The sequence below is a fragment of the Chiloscyllium plagiosum genome, unplaced genomic scaffold, assembly GCF_037043375.1.
Source record: "Chiloscyllium plagiosum isolate Xiang-an unplaced genomic scaffold, Cpla_swu_hap1 HiC_scaffold_53X, whole genome shotgun sequence".
NCBI lineage: Eukaryota > Metazoa > Chordata > Chondrichthyes > Orectolobiformes > Hemiscylliidae > Chiloscyllium > Chiloscyllium plagiosum.
In genome coordinates, this window is record NW_028270191.1 from 5,796,929 (window position 1) to 5,818,447 (window position 21,519).

The 21,519-nt window shown below is 48.2% G+C and overlaps 1 protein-coding gene across 4 annotated transcripts in view; it reads right to left on the bottom strand.

Annotated features, from left to right (window-relative positions):
• Window positions 1–8,133: 8,133 nt before the first annotated feature.
• The window catches only part of LOC122543269 (myc box-dependent-interacting protein 1-like), an 89,923-nt gene continuing 76,537 nt past the window's right edge, over window positions 8,134–21,519 (bottom strand). For 3 of the 4 annotated variants that reach the window (XM_087985573.1, XM_087985572.1, XM_087985574.1), the window contains 3 exons: window positions 17,010–17,165; window positions 12,559–12,654; window positions 8,134–8,492 (listed from right to left, as the gene is read on the bottom strand). In XM_087985573.1, the coding sequence (XP_087841699.1) occupies window positions 8,385–8,492; window positions 12,559–12,654; window positions 17,010–17,165 (360 nt within the window). In that variant the 3' untranslated portion in view covers window positions 8,134–8,384. Of the gene's footprint in view, window positions 8,493–12,558; window positions 12,655–12,692; window positions 12,777–17,009; window positions 17,166–21,519 lie in introns of all 4 variants that reach the window. The other variant, XR_015755753.1, reaches the window with a different exon arrangement.

A 21,519-nucleotide genomic window follows, 5' to 3' on the forward strand; every position in this document is an offset into this window, starting at 1 on the left:
TTCCAGATGCGGCCGCACCAGAGTCTTATACAACTGCACCATGACCTCAGGACTCCGGAACTCAATTCCTCTACCAATAAAAGCCAGTACGCCATATGCCTTCCTCACCGCACTATTTACCTGGGTGGCAACTTTCAGAGATCTGTGTACATGGACACCAAGATCCCTCTGCTCATCCACACTACCAAGTATCCGACCATTAGCCCAGTACCCCATCTTTTTGTTGTTCTTCCCAAAGTGAATCACCTCACACTTAGCTACATTGAATTCCATTTGCCACCTTTCTGCCCAGCTCTGCAGCTTCTCGATATCCTGCTGTAACCTGCCACATCCTTCCTCACTGTCAACAACTCCTCCGACTTTCGTATCATCCGCAAACTTGCTCACCCAACCTTCTAACCCCTCTTCCAGGTCATTTATAAAAATGACAAACAGCAATGGTCCCAAAACAGATCCTTGCGGAACACCGCTAGTGACGGCACTCCATGAAGAAACTTTGCCATCAACTACTACCCTCTGTCTTCTTCCATCCAGCCAATTCCTAATCCAAACCTCCAACTCACCCTCAATGCCATATCTCCGTATTTTCTGCAGTAGCCTACCATGGGGAACCTTATCAAACGCCTTACTAAAATCCATATATACCACATCTACCGCTTTCCCCTCATCAACCTCCTTCGTCACCTTTTAAAAGAATTCAATAAGGTTTGTGAGGCACGACCTGCCCTTCACAAAACCATGCTGACTATCCTTGATCACATTATTCCTATCCAGATGTGCATAAATCCTATCCCTTACAATTCTCTCTAAGACTTTGCCCACAACAGAAGTGAGACTCACCGGCCTATAGTTACTAGGGTTATCCCTACTCCCCTTTTTGAACAAGGGAACCACATTTGCTATCCTCCAGTCTTCTGGCACTACTCCTGTAGACAAAGAGGACATAAAAATCAAGGCCAATGGCTCTGCAATCTCCTCCCTTGCTTCCCAGAGAATCCTAGGATAAATGCCATCAGGCCCAGGGGACTTATCTATTTTCACCCTTTCCAGGATTTCCAACACCTCTTCTCTACATACCTCAAAGCCATCCATTCTACTTATTTGTGACTCAGTATTCGCATCGACGACAATGCCCTGTTCCTGAGTAAATACTGAAGAAAAGTATTCATTCAGTGTCTCCCCAATCTCTCCCCAATCTCTCTGGAAGATCAAGGGGAAACGTATTGAAAAAACCAGCAGGAACGATAACCTAAGAACAGCCATCGCAGAAGCAGGAATCTGAGCTCAGAGTCCAGAGGAAGCGGGTACACCCAGCTGAAGTCTGGCCAGATATCGCTCATCAGTGCGGTTACTACCCAAATCTCAGTCGTGAGTCTAAAACAGCTTTGTGATGTGACCTGAAATAATTTTATGGCACGGTGGCTCAGTGGTTAGCACTGCTGCCTCACAGCGCCAGGAATCCGGGTTCGATTCCAGCCTCGGGCAACTGCGTGGAGTTTGCACATTCTCCCTGTGTCTGCATGGGTTTCCTCCAGAGGCGTGCAGTCTAGGTGGGTGAGCCCTGGGAAATGCATACGGGGTGGGGGGGGTGGGTGGGATGCTTTTTAGAGGGTCAGTACGCACTCAATGGGCCCAATGACCTACTTCCACACTGTAGGCATTCTATGTAGAGCTATGTTGAAAGACTGGAGCGACTGGGCTTGTATACCCTTGAGTTTAGAAGACTGAGAGGGGATCTGATTGAGACGTATAAGATTATGAAAGGATTGGACACTCTGGAGGCAGGAAACATGTTCCCGCTGATGGGTGAGTCCCGAACCAGAGAACACAGCTTAAAAATACTGGGTAGGCCATTTAGGACAGAGATGAGGAGAAACTTCTTCACCCAGAGTGGTGGCTGTGTGGAATGCTCTGCCCCAGAAGGCAGTGGAGGTCCAGTCTCTGGATTCGTTTAAGAAAGAAATGGACAGAGCTCTCAAGGATAGTGGAATCAAGGGTTATGGAGATAAGGCAGGAACAGGATACTGATTGAGGATGATCAGCAATGATCATAATGAATGGTGGTGCAGGCTCGAAGGGCAGAATGGCCTACTCCTGCACCTATTGTCTATTGTCTAATCAGACTGCGTGATAAATAAAGAGGTGGATTGCATTAACAGTAAAGGCTATGAATCAGTGTGTTCATTGGCGTTGATCTGGAGAGGGCAACTATGGACAAGATGCCTGGGAGCAGTTCCCTTCCAAGACACGGGACGTCCTGACTCAGACCCATTATCACAGTTCCTTCGCTTCCTCAGGGTCAAAATCCTGGAGCTCACTTCTTCAGAACTCAATGGCGAAACTCACAGCACATGGGCTGCAGCAGGTCAGGACGACAGTTCAGTAAAAGCTCCTCAAAGGCTATTAACCATGTGGTCACCAAGTGCTATCCTTGCTAGTAGTGGTACCATGACATCAACCAATAAATTATACATAGGAGAGGGCTGACAAATTGGCTTTGCACTGGAGCCACATACTCATTCTCAGTAGATCAAGGGTTAATGTTCTCACTGTTCCAGTTGGAACAAGTATCGCTTATTTCTAGCTCTTTTCCAGCGTGTTAGATATTCGCTTGCAACACAGAACTGACCAGATGCCATCAACTCTGTCAAATGTGAGGCTCTGGAAGGAACAAATTGCTCCAGGACAGGATCTCACAAGCTGTCTGTGTACGTCAATGCACAAGTTGTCCATTATTGAGTGCTCAGTTATGACCTGCCTCACGAATTCAACAATGCAGAACAGTAATCGTTGAGGGTGAAATCCAATGCTAGGTAGGTACTGTGCCACTTGGAGAGGACAGTTTGGATTCAAGAAGGCAGCTGACCTCTACTTGTTGGCGACCACATCATGTACATGCTTGGGAACACAGAGTAGAAACACTTAGTGCTTCAGAAACAAGGCACAGCATGATAATGGAGCTGTATTGAGATTACACACTACTCAAGGGAAACTCGATGATGAAGTTTCTCATCGTATGTTCATCAGGGTGAGGAGATTAGACACCAGACATGGGAAAGAAACACAAATTTACACGGTTTTAGAGGAAAGTGCCAATTGATTTGGCCATTGTTGGCAAGGCGATGCAGCAGAAACAGTTAACTATCAATCTTAGTTACCAGGTAAGTCAGGTAGGCTCTGATCAGCTAGCGTAACCATTTTCCCAATGAAAAAAGTGCAATTTATGAATGCATTCTTTTAGCCTCCATACAAATATGTGTTACTGTATCTGACTTCAGACACACATGAATGCATTACGCTGCAGAACCTGCTGGAATTATTAATGTGGTCTGCATTATGTAGTAAATGTCCGATTGCAGAATCATTCCAAATATTTGCCATGGTGTTTTGAAGCTAGTGAGCACAGGCCTGGATGAGCATGATTGGCTTGCTGACAATTTGATTAAACATAATTTAACCCCGATCAAATAACTTCAAATGAAATTTATTGATCGTAAATAAACTCTCGACAGTGTGGAAGCAGGCCATTCAGCGCACTGAGTCCACACCGATCGTCTGATGAGCATATCACCCAGACCCACCCTATAACCCTGCATTCCCCATGGCTACTCCACCCAGCCAACTCCACTCCACCCTGGGCACTATGGGACAATGTAGCATGGCCGATCCACCCTAACCTACACATCCCTGGACACTATGGGACAAAATAGCATGGCCAATCCACCCTAACCTACACATCCCTGGACACTATCCGACAATTTGGCATGGCCAATCCACCCTAACCTACACATCCCTGGACACTATGGGACAATTTAGAATGGCCAATCCACCCTAACCTACACATCCCTGGACACTATGGGACAATTTAGAATGGCCAATCCACCCTAACCTACACATCCCTGGACACTATGGGACAATGTAGAATGGCCAATCCACCCTAACCTGCACATCCCTGGACACTATCCGACAATTTGGCATGGCCAATCCACCCTAACCTACACATCCCTGGACACTATGGGACAATTTAGAATGGCCAATCCACCCTAACCTACACATCCCTAGACACTATGGGACAATTTAGCATGGCCAATCCACCCTAACCTACACATCCCTGGACACTATGGGACAATTTAGCATGGCCAATCCACCCTAACCTACACATCCCTGGGCACTATGGGACAATTTAGCATTGCCAATCCACCCTAACCTACACATCCCTGGACACTATGGGACAATTTAGCATGGCCAATCCACCCTAACCTACACATCCCTGGACACGATGGGACAATATAGCATGGCCAATCCACCCTAACCGACACATCCCTGGACACTATGGGACAATTTAGCATGGCCAATCCACCCTAACCTGCACATCCCTGGGCACTATGGGACAATTTAGCATGGCCAATCCACCCTAACCTACACATCCCTGGACACTATGGGACAATTTAGCATGGCCAATCCACCCTAACCCATACATCCCTGGATACTATGGGACAATTTAGCATGGCCAATCCACCCTAACCTACACATCCCTGGACACTATGGGACAATGTAGCATGGCCAATCCACCCTAACCTGCACATCCCTGGGCACTATGGGACAATTTACATGGCCAATCCATCCTAACCTACACGTCCCTGGACACTATGGGACAATTTAGCATGGCCAATCCACCCTAACCTGCACATCCCTGGGCACTATGGGACAATGTAGTATGGCCAATCCACCCTAACCTGCACATCCCTGGACACTATGGGACAATTTACATGGCCAATCCATCCTAACCTACACGTCCCTGGACACTATGGGACAATTTAGCATGGCCAATCCACCCTAACCTGCACATCCCTGGACACTATGGGACAATTTACATGGCCAATCCATCCTAACCTACACGTCCCTGGACACTATGGGACAATTTAGCATGGCCAATCCACCCTAACCTGCACATCCCTGGGCACTATGGGACAATGTAGTATGGCCAATCCAGCCTAACCTGCACATCCCTGGACACTATGGGACAATTTAGCACGGCCAATCCACCCTAACCTGCACATCCCTGGGCACTATGGGACAATTTAGCATGGCCAATCCATCCTAACCTACACGTCCCTGGACACTATGGGACAAAATAGCATGGCCAATCCACCCTAACCTACACATCCCTGGACACTATGGGACAATGTAGTATGGCCAATCCACCCTAACCTGCACATCCCTGGACATTATCCGACAATTTAGCATGGCCAATCCATCCTAACCTACACGTCCCTGGACACTATGGGACAATTTAGCATGGCCAATCCACCCTAACCTGCACATCCCTGGGCACTATGGGACAATGTAGCATGGCCAATCCACCCTAACCTACACCTCCCTGGACACTATGGGACAATTTAGCATGGCCAATCCACCCTAACCTGCACAACCCTGGACACTATGGGACAATTTAGCATGGCCAGTCCACACTAAAATGCACATCCCTGGGCACTATGGGGCAATTTAGCATGGCCAATCCACCCTAACCTGCACATCCCTGGGCACTATGGGACAATTTAGCATGGCCAATCCACCCTAACCCATACATCCCTGGACACTATGGGACAATTTAGCATGGCCAATCCACCCTAACCTACACATCCCTGGACACTATGGGGCAATTTAGCATGGCCAATCCACCCTAACCTACACATCCCTGGGCACTATGGGACAATTTAGCATGGCCAAACCACCCTAACCTGCACATCCCTGGACACTATGGGACAATTTAGCATGGATCAGTGGTGCTGGAAGAGCACAGCAATTCAGGCAGCATCCGAGGACAGGCAAAATCGACGTTTCGGGCAAAAGCCTTTGCCCGAAACGTCGATTTTGCCTGTCCTCGGATGCTGCCTGAATTGCTGTGCTCTTCCAGCACCACTGATCCAGAATCTGGTTTCCAGCATCTGCAGTCATTGATTTTACCTCGACAATTTAGCATGGCCAATCCACCCTAACCTGCACATCCCTCAACACTATGGGGCAATTTAGCATGGCCAATCTACCCTAACCTACACATCCCTCGGCACTATGGGACAATTTAGCATGGCCAATCCACCCTAACCTACACATCCCTGGACACTATGGGACAATTTATCACCGCCAATCCACCCTAACCTGCACATCCCTGGACACTATGGGACAATTTAGCATGGCCAATCCACCCTAACCTACACATCCCTGGACACTATGGGACAATTTATCACCGCCAATCCACCCTAACCTGCACATCCCTGGACACTATGGGACAATTTAGCATGGCCAGTCCACCCTAACCTACACATCCCTGGTCACTATGGGACAATTTAGCATGGCCAATCCACCCTAACCTACACATCCCTGGTCACTATGGGACAATTTAGCATGGCCAATCCACCCTAACGTGCACGTCCCTCAACACTATGAGCAGTTTAGCATGGCCAAGTCTCCTAGTCTACACGTCTTTAGACTGTGGGAGGAAACCGGACGACCCGGAGAAAACCCGCACAGAAAGGGCGAACGTACAAACTCCACACAGTCACCCGAGATCAGAATTGAACCCAGGTCCCTGGCGCTGTGAGGCAGCAGTGCTAACCACTGACCCACTGTGAGGATTGTCTAACTAATAGAAGTCAGAATTGGGATAATTTTCAGGCTGGCAACCTGGAACTGATGGAGTACCACAAGGGTCAGTGCTGGGGGCACAATTATTTACAAGATACATTAATGACTTGGGTGAGGAGAGTGAATGCACTGTAGCCAAATCTGCAATGACACAAAAATAGGTGGCAAAGGAAGTGGTGAGGGTGACACAAAGAATGTGCAGAGGGAGTGAAACGGGTTAAGCAAAATCTTTTACAGAGGCAATAATAACATGGACAACTGTGAAGTTATGCACTTTGGCAGGAGTAGAAGAGCTGAATATTATTTCTTAAAATGGAGATAGACTGCAGGAAGCAATAGCACTGAGGTCCTAAAAAGCATGAATCACAAAAAGCTAGCATCCAAATACTGTCGGTAACAGGGAAGGCAAATGGGATGTTTATTTCAAAGGGAATGGAGTATAAAAATAGGGAGGATTTTGCTAAAACTATACAAGGCACTAGTCAGACCACAGCAGGAATACTGTGAACAGGTTTGGATCGCTTTCCCTGAGGAAAGACAGACTGACATTGGAGGCAGCCCAGAGAAGGTCCTCTCGGCTGATCCCGGGTATGGAGGGACTGTCCCATGAGGAGAGGTTGAGGAGGTTGGGCCTGGACTAATTGGGGTTTAGAAGAATGAGAGATGACCTTATTGAAACATCCAGGATTCCCTGGGGGACTTGACAGGGGGGATGTGGAGAGGTTGTTTCCCCTTGTGGCAGAGAGTCTAGGACCAGAGAGTACAATCTCAGAATAAGGGGTCACCCATTGCAGACAGAGATGAGGAGGAATTTCCTCTCTCAGAGGGGAGTGAGTCTGTGGAATTCTTTCCCACAGAGGGCTGTCGGGGCTGGGTCAGTGAGTATATTCAAGGCTGTTTAATCAGGAAGAAAATCAAGGGGCATTGGGGAAAAGGCAGGAGAGTGGAGTTGGGGATGATCAGATTAGCCATGACATCATTGAATGGCAGAACAGACTCGATGGGCTGAATGGCCTCCTGCTGCTCTTATACCTTATGGTGTTACTTACTCTGGTCTGGCCTACACGTGACTCCAGATCCACACCAATGTGGTTGCCTTGTGTGGCCGAACATACGATTCAGTTCAAGTGGCAGTTAGGGATGGGCAACAACTGGTTACCCAGCCAGCGAAAGAGCGAAGAAAAACAATGCACGTGAACTCTGGTGGTTGCTTTGACGACCATTTTGTGCCAAGAAAACGTCGAGCCAGAACCCCGTAGCTCGGCGCAGATGACAGAATTTGAATTGTTGCATTTGAAAATCAAGAGAGAAACAAGGTCAAAATGATCACTCTCTCCCCACCCTCGCCCCACAAAGCCCCCCTATCCAACCCCGGTCAGGAACCTAGTGAAGGGATTTTGGGAAATCAATCTTCCATTCGGGTCAAAGGGATGGAGAAGTGCTGGAAGATTTTGCTGGGAGCCTGTTCCAGTCAAGCAACAATCTGGCTTTCCACAATGCAGCTTTTTAATGCAGTGCATGTAAAGAAATGAAACTCAAGACAGAAGCACACAAACACAAGCTATAAAGCTCTTTCAAGTTATCTCCAGCTTTGCCACTGTTCAACTGCAACTGAGCTGTGTTGCTGTGCTTGCTATTGCCGCATCCATGGAAGCTCATTTTGCATGGAGGTTAATGCAATTACATGGTGGCTTTCTCAGTGGAGCTCGAACCAGGAGTGTCAACAACCGAATCGGTCTTCAATCCACACGCTCAGTGAGGTCTTCTGGGAATAGACCTTGCAGATTGGCCACATCCTTACTCTGATTCCAATCGTCCTCCCTCACACCCATCAGGCATCCTTTCGCCTGGAACAGAAATGAAGGTCAGCATATCAACGGGTCCAAAAAGATGGACAGCATCATTAGGGGTTTCACGTCATGCTGGCATTGCATCTGGGCCATGTGGAGCTGGCTTTCACACTCAGAACCAGCGACCCACAATAATACACTGACACAACGCGAACATCAACACAAGAACTTCTGCAATGGACAGGATCAAAACACAATTTACACAAAAGGTGCACAAAACAGACATAACGGGGCAGGAACAAAACCGACAGATCTCTGGACAGATCAAAACCATGGCGTACATATACAAAATATATCACGGTTTGGTGTTTTATGCGGTGCAGTACCGGTGGGGACAGGTGTGTCCCCACGTTATAATGTTGGGGTCCAGTACTGTTAGGGACTGGTCTGTCCCATGTTATAATGCAGGGTTACAGACTGGTGGGGGACTGGTCTGTCACTGTAAAACACTAGCATACAGTACTGGTGGGGACAGGTCTGTCACTGTATAACACTGTGGTACAGTACTGTTGGTGGACAGGTCTGTCACTGTATAACACTGGGGTACAGTACTGGTGGGGACAGGTCTGTCACTGTATAACACTGGGGTACAGTACTGGTGGGGACAGCTCTGTCCCTGTATAACACTGGGGTACAGTACTGGTGGGGACAGGTCTGTCACTGTATAACAGTGGGGTACAGTACTGGTGGGGACAGGTCTGTCACTGTATAACAGTGGGGTACTGTACTGGTGGGTACAGGTCTGTCACTGTATAACACTGGGGTACAGTACTGGTGGGGACAGGTCTGTCACTGTATAACAGTGGGGTACAATACTGGTGGGGACTGGTCTGTCACTGTATTACACTGCGGTACAGTACTAGTGGGGACACGTCAGCCCCTGTATAACACTGTGGTACAGTACTGTTGGTGGACAGATCTGTCCGTATAACACTGTGGTACAGTACTGTTGGTGGACAGGTCTGTCACTGTATAACACTGGGGTACAGTACTGGTGGAACAGGTTTGTCACTGTATAACATTGGGGTACAGTACTGGTGGGGACTGGTCTGTCACTGTATTACACTGGGGTACAGTACTAGTGGGAACACATCAGCTCCTGTATAACACTGAGGTACAGTACTGGTGGACAGGTCTGTCACTGTGTAACACTGGGGTACAGTACTGGGGGGGACAGGTCTGTCACTGTATCACACTGGGGTACAGTACTGGTGGGGACTGGTCTGTCACAGTATAACACTGGGGTACAGTACTGGTGGGGACTGGTCTGTCATTGTATAACACAAGGGAACAGTACTGGTGGGGACAGGTCTGTCACTGTATTACACTGGGGTACAGTACTGGTGGGGACAGGTCTGTCACTGTATAACACTGGGGTACAGTACTGGTGGAGACAGGTCTGTCACTGTATTACACTGGGGTACAGTACTGGGGGGGACAGGTCTGTCACTGTATAGCACTGGGGTACATTACTGGTGGGGACGGGTCTGTCACTGTATAACACTGGGGTACAGTACTGGTGGAGACAGGTCTGTCACTGTATAACACAGGGGTACAGTAGTGGTGGGGACAGGTCTGTCACTGTATAACATTGTGGTACAGTACCGGTGGGGACAGGTCTGTCACTGTATAACACTGGGGTACAGTACTGGTGGAGACAGGTCTGTCACTGTATAACACTGGGGTACAGTACTGGTGGAGACAGGTCTGTCACTGTATAACACTGGGGTACAGTACTAGTGGGGGCTGGTCTGTCACTGTATAACACAGGGGTACAGTAGTGGTGGGGACAGACCTGTCGCTGTATAACACTGGGCTACAGTACTGGTGGGGACAGACCTGTCGCTGTATAACACTGGGGTACAGTACCAGTGGGGACAGGTCTGTCACTGTATAACACTGTGGTACAGTACTGGTGGAGACAGGGCTGCCACTGTATAACACTGGGGTACAGTACTGGTGGGGACAGGTCTGTCACTGCATAACCCAGGGGTACAGTACTGGTGGGGACAGGTCTGTCAGTGTGTAACATTGGGGTACAGTACTGGTGGGGACAGGTCTGTCACTGTATAACACTGGGGTACAGTACTGGTGGGGACAGGTCTGTCAGTGTGTAACATTGGGGTACAGTACTGGTGGGGACAGGTCTGTCACTGTATAACACTGGGGTACAGTACTGGTGGGGACAGGTCTGTCAGTGTGTAACACTGGGGTACAGTACCGGTGGGGACAGGTCTGTCACTGTATAACACTGGGGTACAGTACTGGTGGGGACAGGTCTGTCACTGTATAACACTGGGGTACAGTACTGGTGGGGACAGGTCTGTCACTGTATAAATCTGGGGTTCAGTACTGGTGGGGACAGGTCTGTCACTGTATAACACTGGGGTACAGTACTGGTGGGGACAGGTCTGTCACTGTATATCACTGGGGTACAGAACCAGTGGGGACAGGTCTGTCACTGTATAACACTGGGGTACAGTACTGGTGGGGACTGGTCTGTCAGTGTGTAACATTGGGGTACAGTACTGGTGGGGACAGGTCTGTCACTGTATAACACTGGGGTACAGTACTGGTGGGGACAGGTCTGTCACTGTATAACACTGGGGTACAGTACTGGTGGGGACAGGTCTGTCACTGTGTAACACTGGGGTACAGTACCGGTGGGGACAGGTCTGTCACTGTATAACACTGGGGTACAGTACTGGTGGGGACAGGTCTGTCACTGTATAACACTGGGGTACAGTACTGGTGGGGACAGGTCTGTCACTGTATAAATCTGGGGTTCAGTACTGGTGGGGACAGGTCTGTCACTGTATAACACTGGGGTACAGTACTGGTGGGGACAGGTCTGTCACTGTATATCACTGGGGTACAGTACTGGTGGGGACAGGCCTGTCACTGTATAACACTGGGGTACAGTACTGGTGGGGACAGGTCTGTCACTGTATAACACAGGGGTACAGTACTGGTGGGGACAGGTCTGTCACTGTATCACACTGGGGTACAGTACTGGTGGGGACTGGTCTGTCACTGTATAACACTGGGGTACAGTACTGGTGGGGACAGGTCTGTCACTGTATAACACAGGGGTACAGTACTGGTGGGGACAGGTCTGTCACTGTATCACACTGGGGTACAGTACTGGTGGGGACTGGTCTGTCACTGTATAACACAGGGGTACAGTACCGGTGGGGACAGGTCTGTCACTGTATAACACTGGGGTACAGTACGGGTGGGGACAGGTCTGTCACTGTATAACACAGGGGTATAGTACCGGTGGGGACAGGTCTGTCACTGTATAATACTGGGGTACAGTACTGGTGGCGACAGGTCTGTCACTGTATCACACTGGGGTACAGTACCGGTGGGGACAGGTATGTCACTGTATAATACAGGGGTATAGTACCGGTGGGGACAGGTCTGTCACTGTATAATACTGGGGTACAGTACTGGTGGCGACAGGTCTGTCACTGTATCACACTGGGGTACAGTACTGGTGGGGACAGGTCTGTCACTGTATAATACAGGGGTACAGTACCGGTGGGGACAGGTCTGTCACTGTATAATACTGGGGTACAGTACCGGTGGGGACTGGTCTGTCACTGTATAACACTGGGGTACAGTACTGGTGGGGACAGGTCTGTTACTGTATTACACAGGGGTATAGTTCAGGTGAGGACTGGTCTGTCACTGTATCACACTGGGCCTTGTACTGGTTGTAGACATTTCTACCACTTTATTAAAATTAAAGTCGTTATTTATGTCACTGTGGCCCTCTCATTGATATGCACACATATCAGAGCCTCTTGGTGTTGCAGGTGATGTATCCCCGACCACTCCCACCACTCCTTGTCACCAAAGTGAGGACCTCTGCCCTTGTTACTCAGTGAAGCCTCTTGCAGCACTAACAGCTCCTCGTGTATCCATGGAATCCTGACTCAAATACTTTTCTTGTGGGCAGTGGGAGCAGATCTGACCTGAGAAGACTGGCTGCCTCTCAATATTGGCTGCTGACCGGATTGCATCACTTGTTCCTCTGTTCAGCATATAAACCACTCACCTCTGTCTGAGTCCCATCAAAGGACAGGACCAATATGATGTCCCCCTGAGTAAACTGTAAGTGTGTCTCCTCACAGGAGCTGTGTGTGGCTTTTACCTGCAGAAGAAAACACAGCAAGCATGAAATCTCCTTACCTCTTGAAATTCACATCAGTTCCTTGCTGAACACTTTCCCGCTTGGACCCCATTTCACGGCTTGAAGAAACCCATCAGTGAGACCTGAGGGAGAGAGGGGTGAGTTTCAAAGATTGGGTTGGGGTAAGAAGGCCTGTGAGATGTCAGAGTAATGTCTTGGGTGGTGTCTTGGGAGGCAAGGGCTTGCGAGAGAGGGTAAGAAGCTAGTCTACGCCAGTTGGAGATCTGTGGAGTTTGTTACCCAAATGTTTCAGTTCACGATCCCATTTCAGATCCTCCACCCCAGTTTGGGACTAAGCTGAAGACTCACCTCTGCTCCACAACTATATAAATAAACTGAAGTGAGATGGAGGACAGGGAGCAACTGAAACTATGGCTTGTCCACTTGTGAGTTCCACAGACATCTCACCACATTGGATGGTGACACTTGAGAAAATGCAGCAGCCTCCTCTCGCTGAAATCAATAAATCCAAGCCTGAGGGAGGAGTTCAGGGTCAATTCAGTTCATTGGGTAAAGAGCTGTGTTCCTTGATTGCTCTTCAACCAACGCTCTGTTTAACGTGTATCGTCTCCTGCCTGAGACTGGCCTGAGTGTCTCCCTCTGTGGAACAAGCATTTGACCCATTCTGCCATTGAATTGTTCGGAGAACTTTCCTGGGAGCCAGCAATGAGATGGATCCCATGGAACATTCCAGCTTCCCAAATGGGCATCTGTGAGAGGTTGGTTCGTTCAGTTGGCTGGACCATGCTGCCACCCACATGGATTCAATTCCTCATGGCAGACTGGCTGAAGTTACCATAAACGACTCACCTTCTCAACCTGTCCCTTCATCCGAGGCGTGGGGAACCTCAGATTAAACCACCACTAGCCATCTCTCTCTCTCTCTCTCTCTCTTATCTAATCTAAACATCTAATCTAAACATACAGCTGCTTTTGGCTCCCGGGATTAATTAAAACACCAGCATCAAATGTTAGATTATGATTTTGATTCATTTTTGCTTCTGTACAATGTTGAATACAGTAATAAGTCCCAATTTGCAAGTGTCCAGTTAAGTGCCATCTCCAACAAGACAGGATCTAACTATGCCCCTTGACATTAATTGCAGTACCATCCCCCACTATCAACATCCTGGGGATTACCACTGTCCAGAAACTGAACTGGACTCACCACATAAACACAGTGGCTGCAGGAGCAGGTCGGAGGTAAGGAATCCTGCAGCGAGTAACTCACCTCCTGACTCCCCGAAGCCTGTCCCACCATCTACAAGGCACAAGTCAGGAGGGTGAGGGAATACTCCCCACTTGCTCTGGATGGGGGCAGCTCCAACAACACTCAAGAAGCTCAACACCATCCAGGACAAAGCAGCCGCTTGATTGGCCCCACATCCACAAACACCCACTCCCTCCCCCCAGCGACGCTCAGTAGCAGCAGTGTGTACCATCTGCAAGATGCGCTGCAGAAATTCACCAAAGATCCTCAGACAGCACCTTCCAAACCCACGACCACTTCCATCTAGAAGGACAAGAGCAGCAGATACATGGGAACACCACCCCCTGCAAGTTCCCCTCCGAGCCCTTCACCATCCAGACTTGGAAATATATCGCCGTTCCTTCAGTGTCACTGGGTCAAAATCCTGGAATTCCCTCCCTCAGGGCATTGTGGGTCGACCTACAGCACATGGACTGCAGCAGTTCAAGAAGGCAGCTCACCACCACCTTCTCAAGGGGGCAACTTGGGACGGGCAATAAATGCTGGGCCAGCCAACAATACCCATACCCCATGCATAATCGAAAAAGATGTAGGCACAAAGTCTGTCCATGTGGTTCTTGCTACCCCGTCAGCTGAGCCATATTCTGTTCCTGGGATGTCCCAGCAATGCTGCACTTGCTTAGTGAAGGCTGGAAGTCAGATACTTCTTGTACTTTGGGGAGGCATCACATTAGGTGCACAGCAGAAAACTGAGCAACTATTTGCTGCAAGAACAGGTTAATTCTGGCAAATGACAGAGCACTGTGCTGATTGTTCTGTTTCAATGCAACTTCCCACAACCAGAGAACAGCATCAACAGACTGGTCATTGGACTGCAAACATTAACTCTGATTTCTCTCCATAGATGCTGCTAGACCAGCTGCGGTTTTTCCAGCAATTTCTGTTTTTGTTACTGATTTCCAGCATCTGCACTTCTTTGGGTTTTTATCATTTGATGGTTAAATCCCAGCCAGAGATATCAGTAAGCTACATCCATCTTAAACTCAATAACCCAGAGAGGATTCTGTGACATGCTTAGGACCGTGTAAAGAACAGGAAGATATTGAATTGTTTGGACCGTTTCTGAAAAAAAGATTGATTGTCCTCACAGGTCTTTGAAAGATAATTCGAGGCTTCAATGCTGGTGGGGGCCTGGCTCAATTTGACTCCCACTTCAAACAAGGGAGTCAGACAGAAAGAAAAGGTGCAGAAAGGAACAGTAGTAAGGTTCAAGGTTGCTGGCCTTCTCCTGATTCAAATTTGGGAACCCAATCAAGTCAACACCTTCGTATTTTGACAACCATGCAAACACTTAGAAGCAGAACTGTGTGTGTGTGTGTGTGTGTGTGTGTATATGTTTGTTTACGTATGTGTGACCATGTGTGTCTGTATACATACGTGAGACTGTGTGCGTCTGTTTACATATGTGTATGTGTGAGCATGTATCTGTATGTATCTGTATCTATACGTATGTCTGTGTGTGAGAGCATGTATGTGTCTGTCTACGTCTGTGTGCTTATGAGCATATATGTGTGTGCATGGGAGTGTTTGTGTATGTGAGACACAGAGTGTGTGTGTGTGTGTTTGTCAGATTGTGTGTGTGTGTGTGTGTGACTGACCGAGTGTGTGAATGCGCGTGTGTGAGAGTTTGTGTGTGAGAAAGAGAGAGATTCTGAATGTGTGTACCAAATACCAAATGCCTTCTTCACTATTCTGTTGACCGGTGACTCCACTTTCAAGGAACTATGAACCTGTCCCCAAGTTCTCTTTGTTCAGCAACAGTCCCCAGGACCTTACCATTAAGTGTATAAGTCCTGCCTTGATTTGCCTTTTCAAAATGCAGCACCTCACATTTATCTAAATTCAACTCCATCTGGCCCTCCTCGGCCCATTGGTCCATCTGATCAAGATCCTGTTGCACCCTGAGGTAACCTTCTTCACGGTCCACTACACCTCCAATTTTGGTGTCAACTGCAAAATTACTAACTACACCTCCTATTTTCACATTCCAAATCTTTTATATAAATGATGAAAAGCAGTGAACCCAATACCGATCCTTGTGGCACACCGCTGGTCACAGGCCTCCAGTCTGAAAAACAACCCACCACCACCACCCTGTCTTCTATCTTTGAGCCAATTCTGTGTCCAAATGGCTAGTTCTCCCTGTAGTCCATGAGATCTAACCTTGCTAACCAGTCTCCCATGGGGAACCTTGTCGAACACCTTACTGAAGTCCAAATAGATCATGTCCACCGCTCTGCCCTCTTCAATCCTCCTTGCTACTTCAAAAAACTCAATCAAGTTTGTGAGACATGATTTCCCACACACAAAGCCATGTTGACTATCCCTAATCAGTCCTTGCCTTTCCAAATACATGTACATCCTGTCCCTCAGAATTCCCTCCAACAACTTGCCCACCATCGATATCAGGGTCACCGATCCATAGTTCCCTGGCTTTTCCTTACAATCTTTCTTAAATACTGGCACCACGTTAGCCAACCTCCAGTCTTCCGGTACCTCACCTGTGACTATCGATGATACAAATATCTCAGCAAGAGGCCCAGCAATCACTTCCCTAGTTTCCCACAGAGCTCTAGGGTATACCTGATCAGGTCTTGGGATTTACCCATTGTTATGCATTTCAAGACATCCAGCACTTCCTCCTCTGTAATATGGACATTTATTTCTCCAAGTACTCTAACTTGCATATCCTTCTCCAGACACAAAATACTCATTTAGCATCTCCCCCATCTCCTGTGGTTGCACACGTAGGCCACCTTGCTGATCTTTAAGGGACCCTATTCTCTCCCTAGTTACCCTTTTGTCCTTAATGCATTTGTCGAATCCCTGAAACCTGGTCTTTGCTTGCTGTCAAGACAGGAAAATGGGGGAATTATGTGCACTTTTGGAAGCTTTGACTGTTGTGATAACTCGAGGAACAGTGGGGCTTGATTTAGCAGACCTGCCCAGAGAGACATAGCCGAGTAACGTAAATATTTGCACTAACGATGTGACTAGCGGAGCAACGGAGCAGTGTGTTTCTCACCTCAGTTGGGACCCAGCGTACCTTATACATGAATCCAGGTGGCCGCTCTTCACAAACTGACTGCTCTGATGTCAGTCCTTCACTGCATGAAGGAGACAGAGCTATCTCTTTGCTGGCATCAGCCTTCGCTCTGTTGTCTTCCACCTCGTCCTTATCTGTAACAGGAAGAGCCAGGGCCTAAATGGAATAAATGCCATGGCATTAATCTCAGTATTGGCAGTTTTGAAAATACCTTTCCCCTACCATTTGCAATAGATAAGTCAATGCAAGCAGCTGAAGGCTGAGATCGCGGGTGAGGGAGTGGGCAGAGTCCCTGCCTCTGAGCGAGAAGCTCCAGATTCGAGTCCCACTCCAGGACATGATGGACAAGGAAGGTGAGTGGGATAACCAGGATGAACAAGTTAAGGATCAACTTAGGAATCCTTCCAACCGATACCAATGGCTGGCAGTAACAGTCGGAGAGGTTCCAGCTCCTTCATGAGGTGGGATGAGATCAGGGCTCCAGGCTACAAAATGCTGGCAAAGGCATCTGTTGCCACAGCAACCTGACTCCATGGGTGGTCCTGGGTAATGCACCCTCCGCCCTTACACCTTGCATTCAAAATTGGTCACATCATCATCTCTGCTTTGTTCCCAAACCAACATTTCATGGGTTTTGGGCTCAGATTGCACAGGGGAAGAGCCAATTGTTTCATAGTATCCCTACAGTGCAGGAAGCATGCCATTCGACCCACCGACTCTCCCCCTGTAACCCTGCGTTTCCCACAGCTAACCCACCTATCGGCATATTCCTGGATGGTCCAGGGTATTTAGCCTGGCCAATCCTCGAGCCTCTATAGGGACAGTGAGGGATGGGCAGCAAATACTGGCCAAATCAGTGATGCCCACACCCCGTGTGACAATACTATGGCTTTAAGAGGTGTATTTCTTTTAAGAAGAGAGATTGAGACAGAGGTACCGAGCACTCAGCTCCAAACCAATAAAGTAAACAGCCTGTGAGGCCTTGGGTTTTTTTTCAAGTAGGAACAATAGAAGCAGCCTGAAGGGGTGCGGTCAAGCTCCCACAGAACCAGGGTTTTAGTCTAACTTTCAGTAGCTGTTGGGGTTTGGAAGCAGCTCCACATCTCTCCCTGCTACAGCAAAATGCTTGAGTTCTCTCTCTCTCTCTTTCTCTCTCTCTCTCAGAGCTTTCTCTCGATATTCTTTCCTCCTGAACTAGATAATTGCTTGTGAGGCAATCTATTTCACTGAACGCACCTTTGCCAAGGGTGTGTTTATGGGATGTACTACACTGGAACAGCTAACCAGTGGTAGTTAACATATATATTATTGTGTTCAGTATTTCAATAGAAGTTACTGTTCAGCTAATTCTTATTTTGTCTGTATTTTAACTATACTGTAAGAATAAAGTTTGTTTTGCTTCAAGCTTGGTTATTCGACCAATCAAATTGCATTCAGAACACAATGCTTCAAAAATAAGTTGGGGTCCAGGCTATTTTCTTTGGAGGACTTGAGTACAGGAGCAGGGATGTCTTGCTGCAGTTAGACAGGGCCTTGGTGAGGCCACATCTTGAGTATTGTGTCCAGTTTGGGTCTCCTAGTCTGAGGAAGGGCATTTGTGCAAAAGCATCTGGCAAAATCATCAATCCCCGTCTCACCTCCTCTGAGCTCACTGCCCTCGTAACCTCCTCAAATCTCTCACTCCGTATAAACTCCTCAATCCTTATTCAAGGCCCCCACTTTGGTCTTGCTGGTCTCTGAGACAGCTAGCACACTCTCTCACTCTGACCGTCCTCCCTGATACCATGCTCACATTCATTTCTGTAAATCCAAGGAACACAGACCTCTTGCTATTGAGGGAGTCCAGCGAAGGTTCACCAGACTGATTCCCGGGATGGCAGAACTGACATATGAGGAAAGACTAGATCGACTGGGCTTGTACTCACTGGAATTTAGAAGAATGAGGAGGGGGTCTCAAAGAAACGTATAAAATCCTGATGGGACTGGACAGGCTGGATGCAGGAAGAATGTTCCCAATGTTGGGAAAGTCCAGAACTCGGGGTCACAGTCCAAGAATAAGGGGTAAGCCATTGAGGATTGAAATGAGGAAGAATTTCTTCACTCAGAGAGTTGTGAACCTGTGGAATTTTCTCCCACAGGAAGCTGTTGGGGCCAGTTTGTTAGAGATCTTCAAGAGGGAGCTGGATGTGAAAGTGATAAACCATGAAAGCAGCTGTTGATCATATCCATGCAAGACTGTGTTCCTTGGATTTATGGAAATGAATGTGAGGATGGTATCAGGGAAGACGGTCAGAGTGAGAGAGTATGCTAGCTGTCTCAGAGACCAGCAAGACCAAAGTAGGGGCCTTGAGTAAGGATTGAGGAGTTTATATGGAGGGAGAGACCTGGGGAGGTTACGAGGGCAGTGAGCTCAGAGGAGGTGAGACAGAGATTGAAAGCACTGAGGATGAGAAGCCATTTGGTGCGAGGCTGAGGAAGAGAACAGTGAAGAAATCTGAGTGGAAACCTTTTGTTATCCGGGATGCTGGGACTGATGTATGAGGAGAGACAGTGAGGACTATATTGACTGCAGTTCAGAAAAATGGAGGGGGGAGGGTGTGGGGGGACTATCATAGAAATCTATAAAATTCTAATAGCACTAAGCAGGATAGACACAGAAAGGATGTTCCCAATGATCAGAGAGTCCAGATTCAGAGGTCACTGTCAAAGGGTAAGAGGGAGACCATTTCGGACTGAGATGAGGAGAAATGTCTTCAACCAGAGAGTGAGGATCCTGTGGAATTATCTGCCAATGCAAGTGATTTCAAGGGTTTCAGGGATCAAAAGGTTATGGGGGAGAAATTGGGAACAGGGGACTTAGTTAGACGACCAGCCATTATCATGTTAAATAACAGAGCAGGCTCGAAGGGCCGAATAGCCTCCTGCTACTATTTTCTATATTGCTATGTTTTTATTTTAAACTTGGGCAGTGGTAGCCAGTGAGGGATTGGAATGAGAGGTGAGAGGAGTAAGATGCTGAAAGGAGGAGAAAGAAGCAAAGGCCTAAGGGGATCAGGTCAATAATGTGATCACACCACCATTGTGATTGACAGGGACAAATGCTGGGAGATATAGGCTTTACTTCAAGTGGAGAGGTCTCAGCACCCCTCAGCTATTAACGCCACAATAAATTCATGGAACAACAAGGACCTCATTCACCAGTAAGTGGAGAGGCAACATGGAGATGCAGAGAGAGGAGGGGAGAGCCTTTGATAGAGTCTGCAGTAAGAGGGTGAATTGAACAGGAAGGAGATTGTTAAGAATCGGAATAATAATAATAATAGTGAGAGACCTTACAGAGGGTTGGATTGTTCTGTTGAGGTTGTACAGGACGTTGGTGAGACCTCTTCTGGAGAACTGTGTCCAGTTCTGGTCCCCTTGTCATAGGAAGGATATTATTAAACTGGAGGGGGGTTCAGAAAAGATGTTGCCGGGAATGGAGGGTTTGAGTTATAAGGAGAGGCTGGAAAGGCTGGGACATTTTATCACTGGAGTGTAGGAGATTGAAGGGTGACCTTATAGAAGTTTATAAAATCATGAGGGGTACAGATAAGGTAAATGGCAGGGGTATTTTCGCTAAGGTGAGGATTTCAACACTCGGGGGCATATTTTTGTGGTGACAGGAGAAAGATTTCAAAAAGACATGAGTGGCAATGTGTTGTTTTACACAGGTTCATGTGGGGAATGAACTTCCTGAGGAAGTGGTAGATGTGGGTACAATTACAACATTTAAAACACATTTGGATAAGGACATGAATAGGAAAGGGTTGGAGGGATATGGGCCAGGAGCAGGCAGGTGGGACTAGTTTAGTTTGGGGCTTATGGTCGGCATGGGCTGGTTGGATGGAAAGGTCTGTTTCCATGCTGTATGACTCTCTGGCCCTACAATAGCTCCCGTAAATACAGGGTGGAAAGGTCAATCGGAGATTGGGATGAGGCGCTCCGTTTTCCTGTTTGCGGAGTACTTCACTGTCCCGTCCCCATGAAAGGATGCCAACAGAGTGAAGCAGTAGGTGCACCCACAAGGGAGTCCACTTGGGATGCCACCCTTGACAGAACAGCGGGCATCATCTGAGGTGGCTCCATGGGCATGCCCCATAACTTCAGAAGGAGGACCCGAAGCCCAGGCCTTGAGTGAAGCCTTGTCCTCCCCTGAGGAAAATACAGTCGACGAGGCACGGTGGGCAGCACGGTGGCACAGTGGTTAGCACTGCTGCCTCACAGCGCTAGAGACCCGGGTTCAATTCCCGACTCAGGCGACTGACTGTGTGGAGTTTGCAGGTTCTCCCCGTGTCTGCGTGGGTTTCCTCCAGGTGCTCCGGTTTCCTCCCACAGTCCAAAGATGTGCAGGTCAGGTGAATTGGCCATACTAAATTGCCCGTAGTGTTAGGTAAGGGGTAAATGTAGGGGAATGGGTGGGTTGCGCTTTGGCGGGTCGGTGTGGACTTGTTGGGCCGAAGGGCCTGTTTCC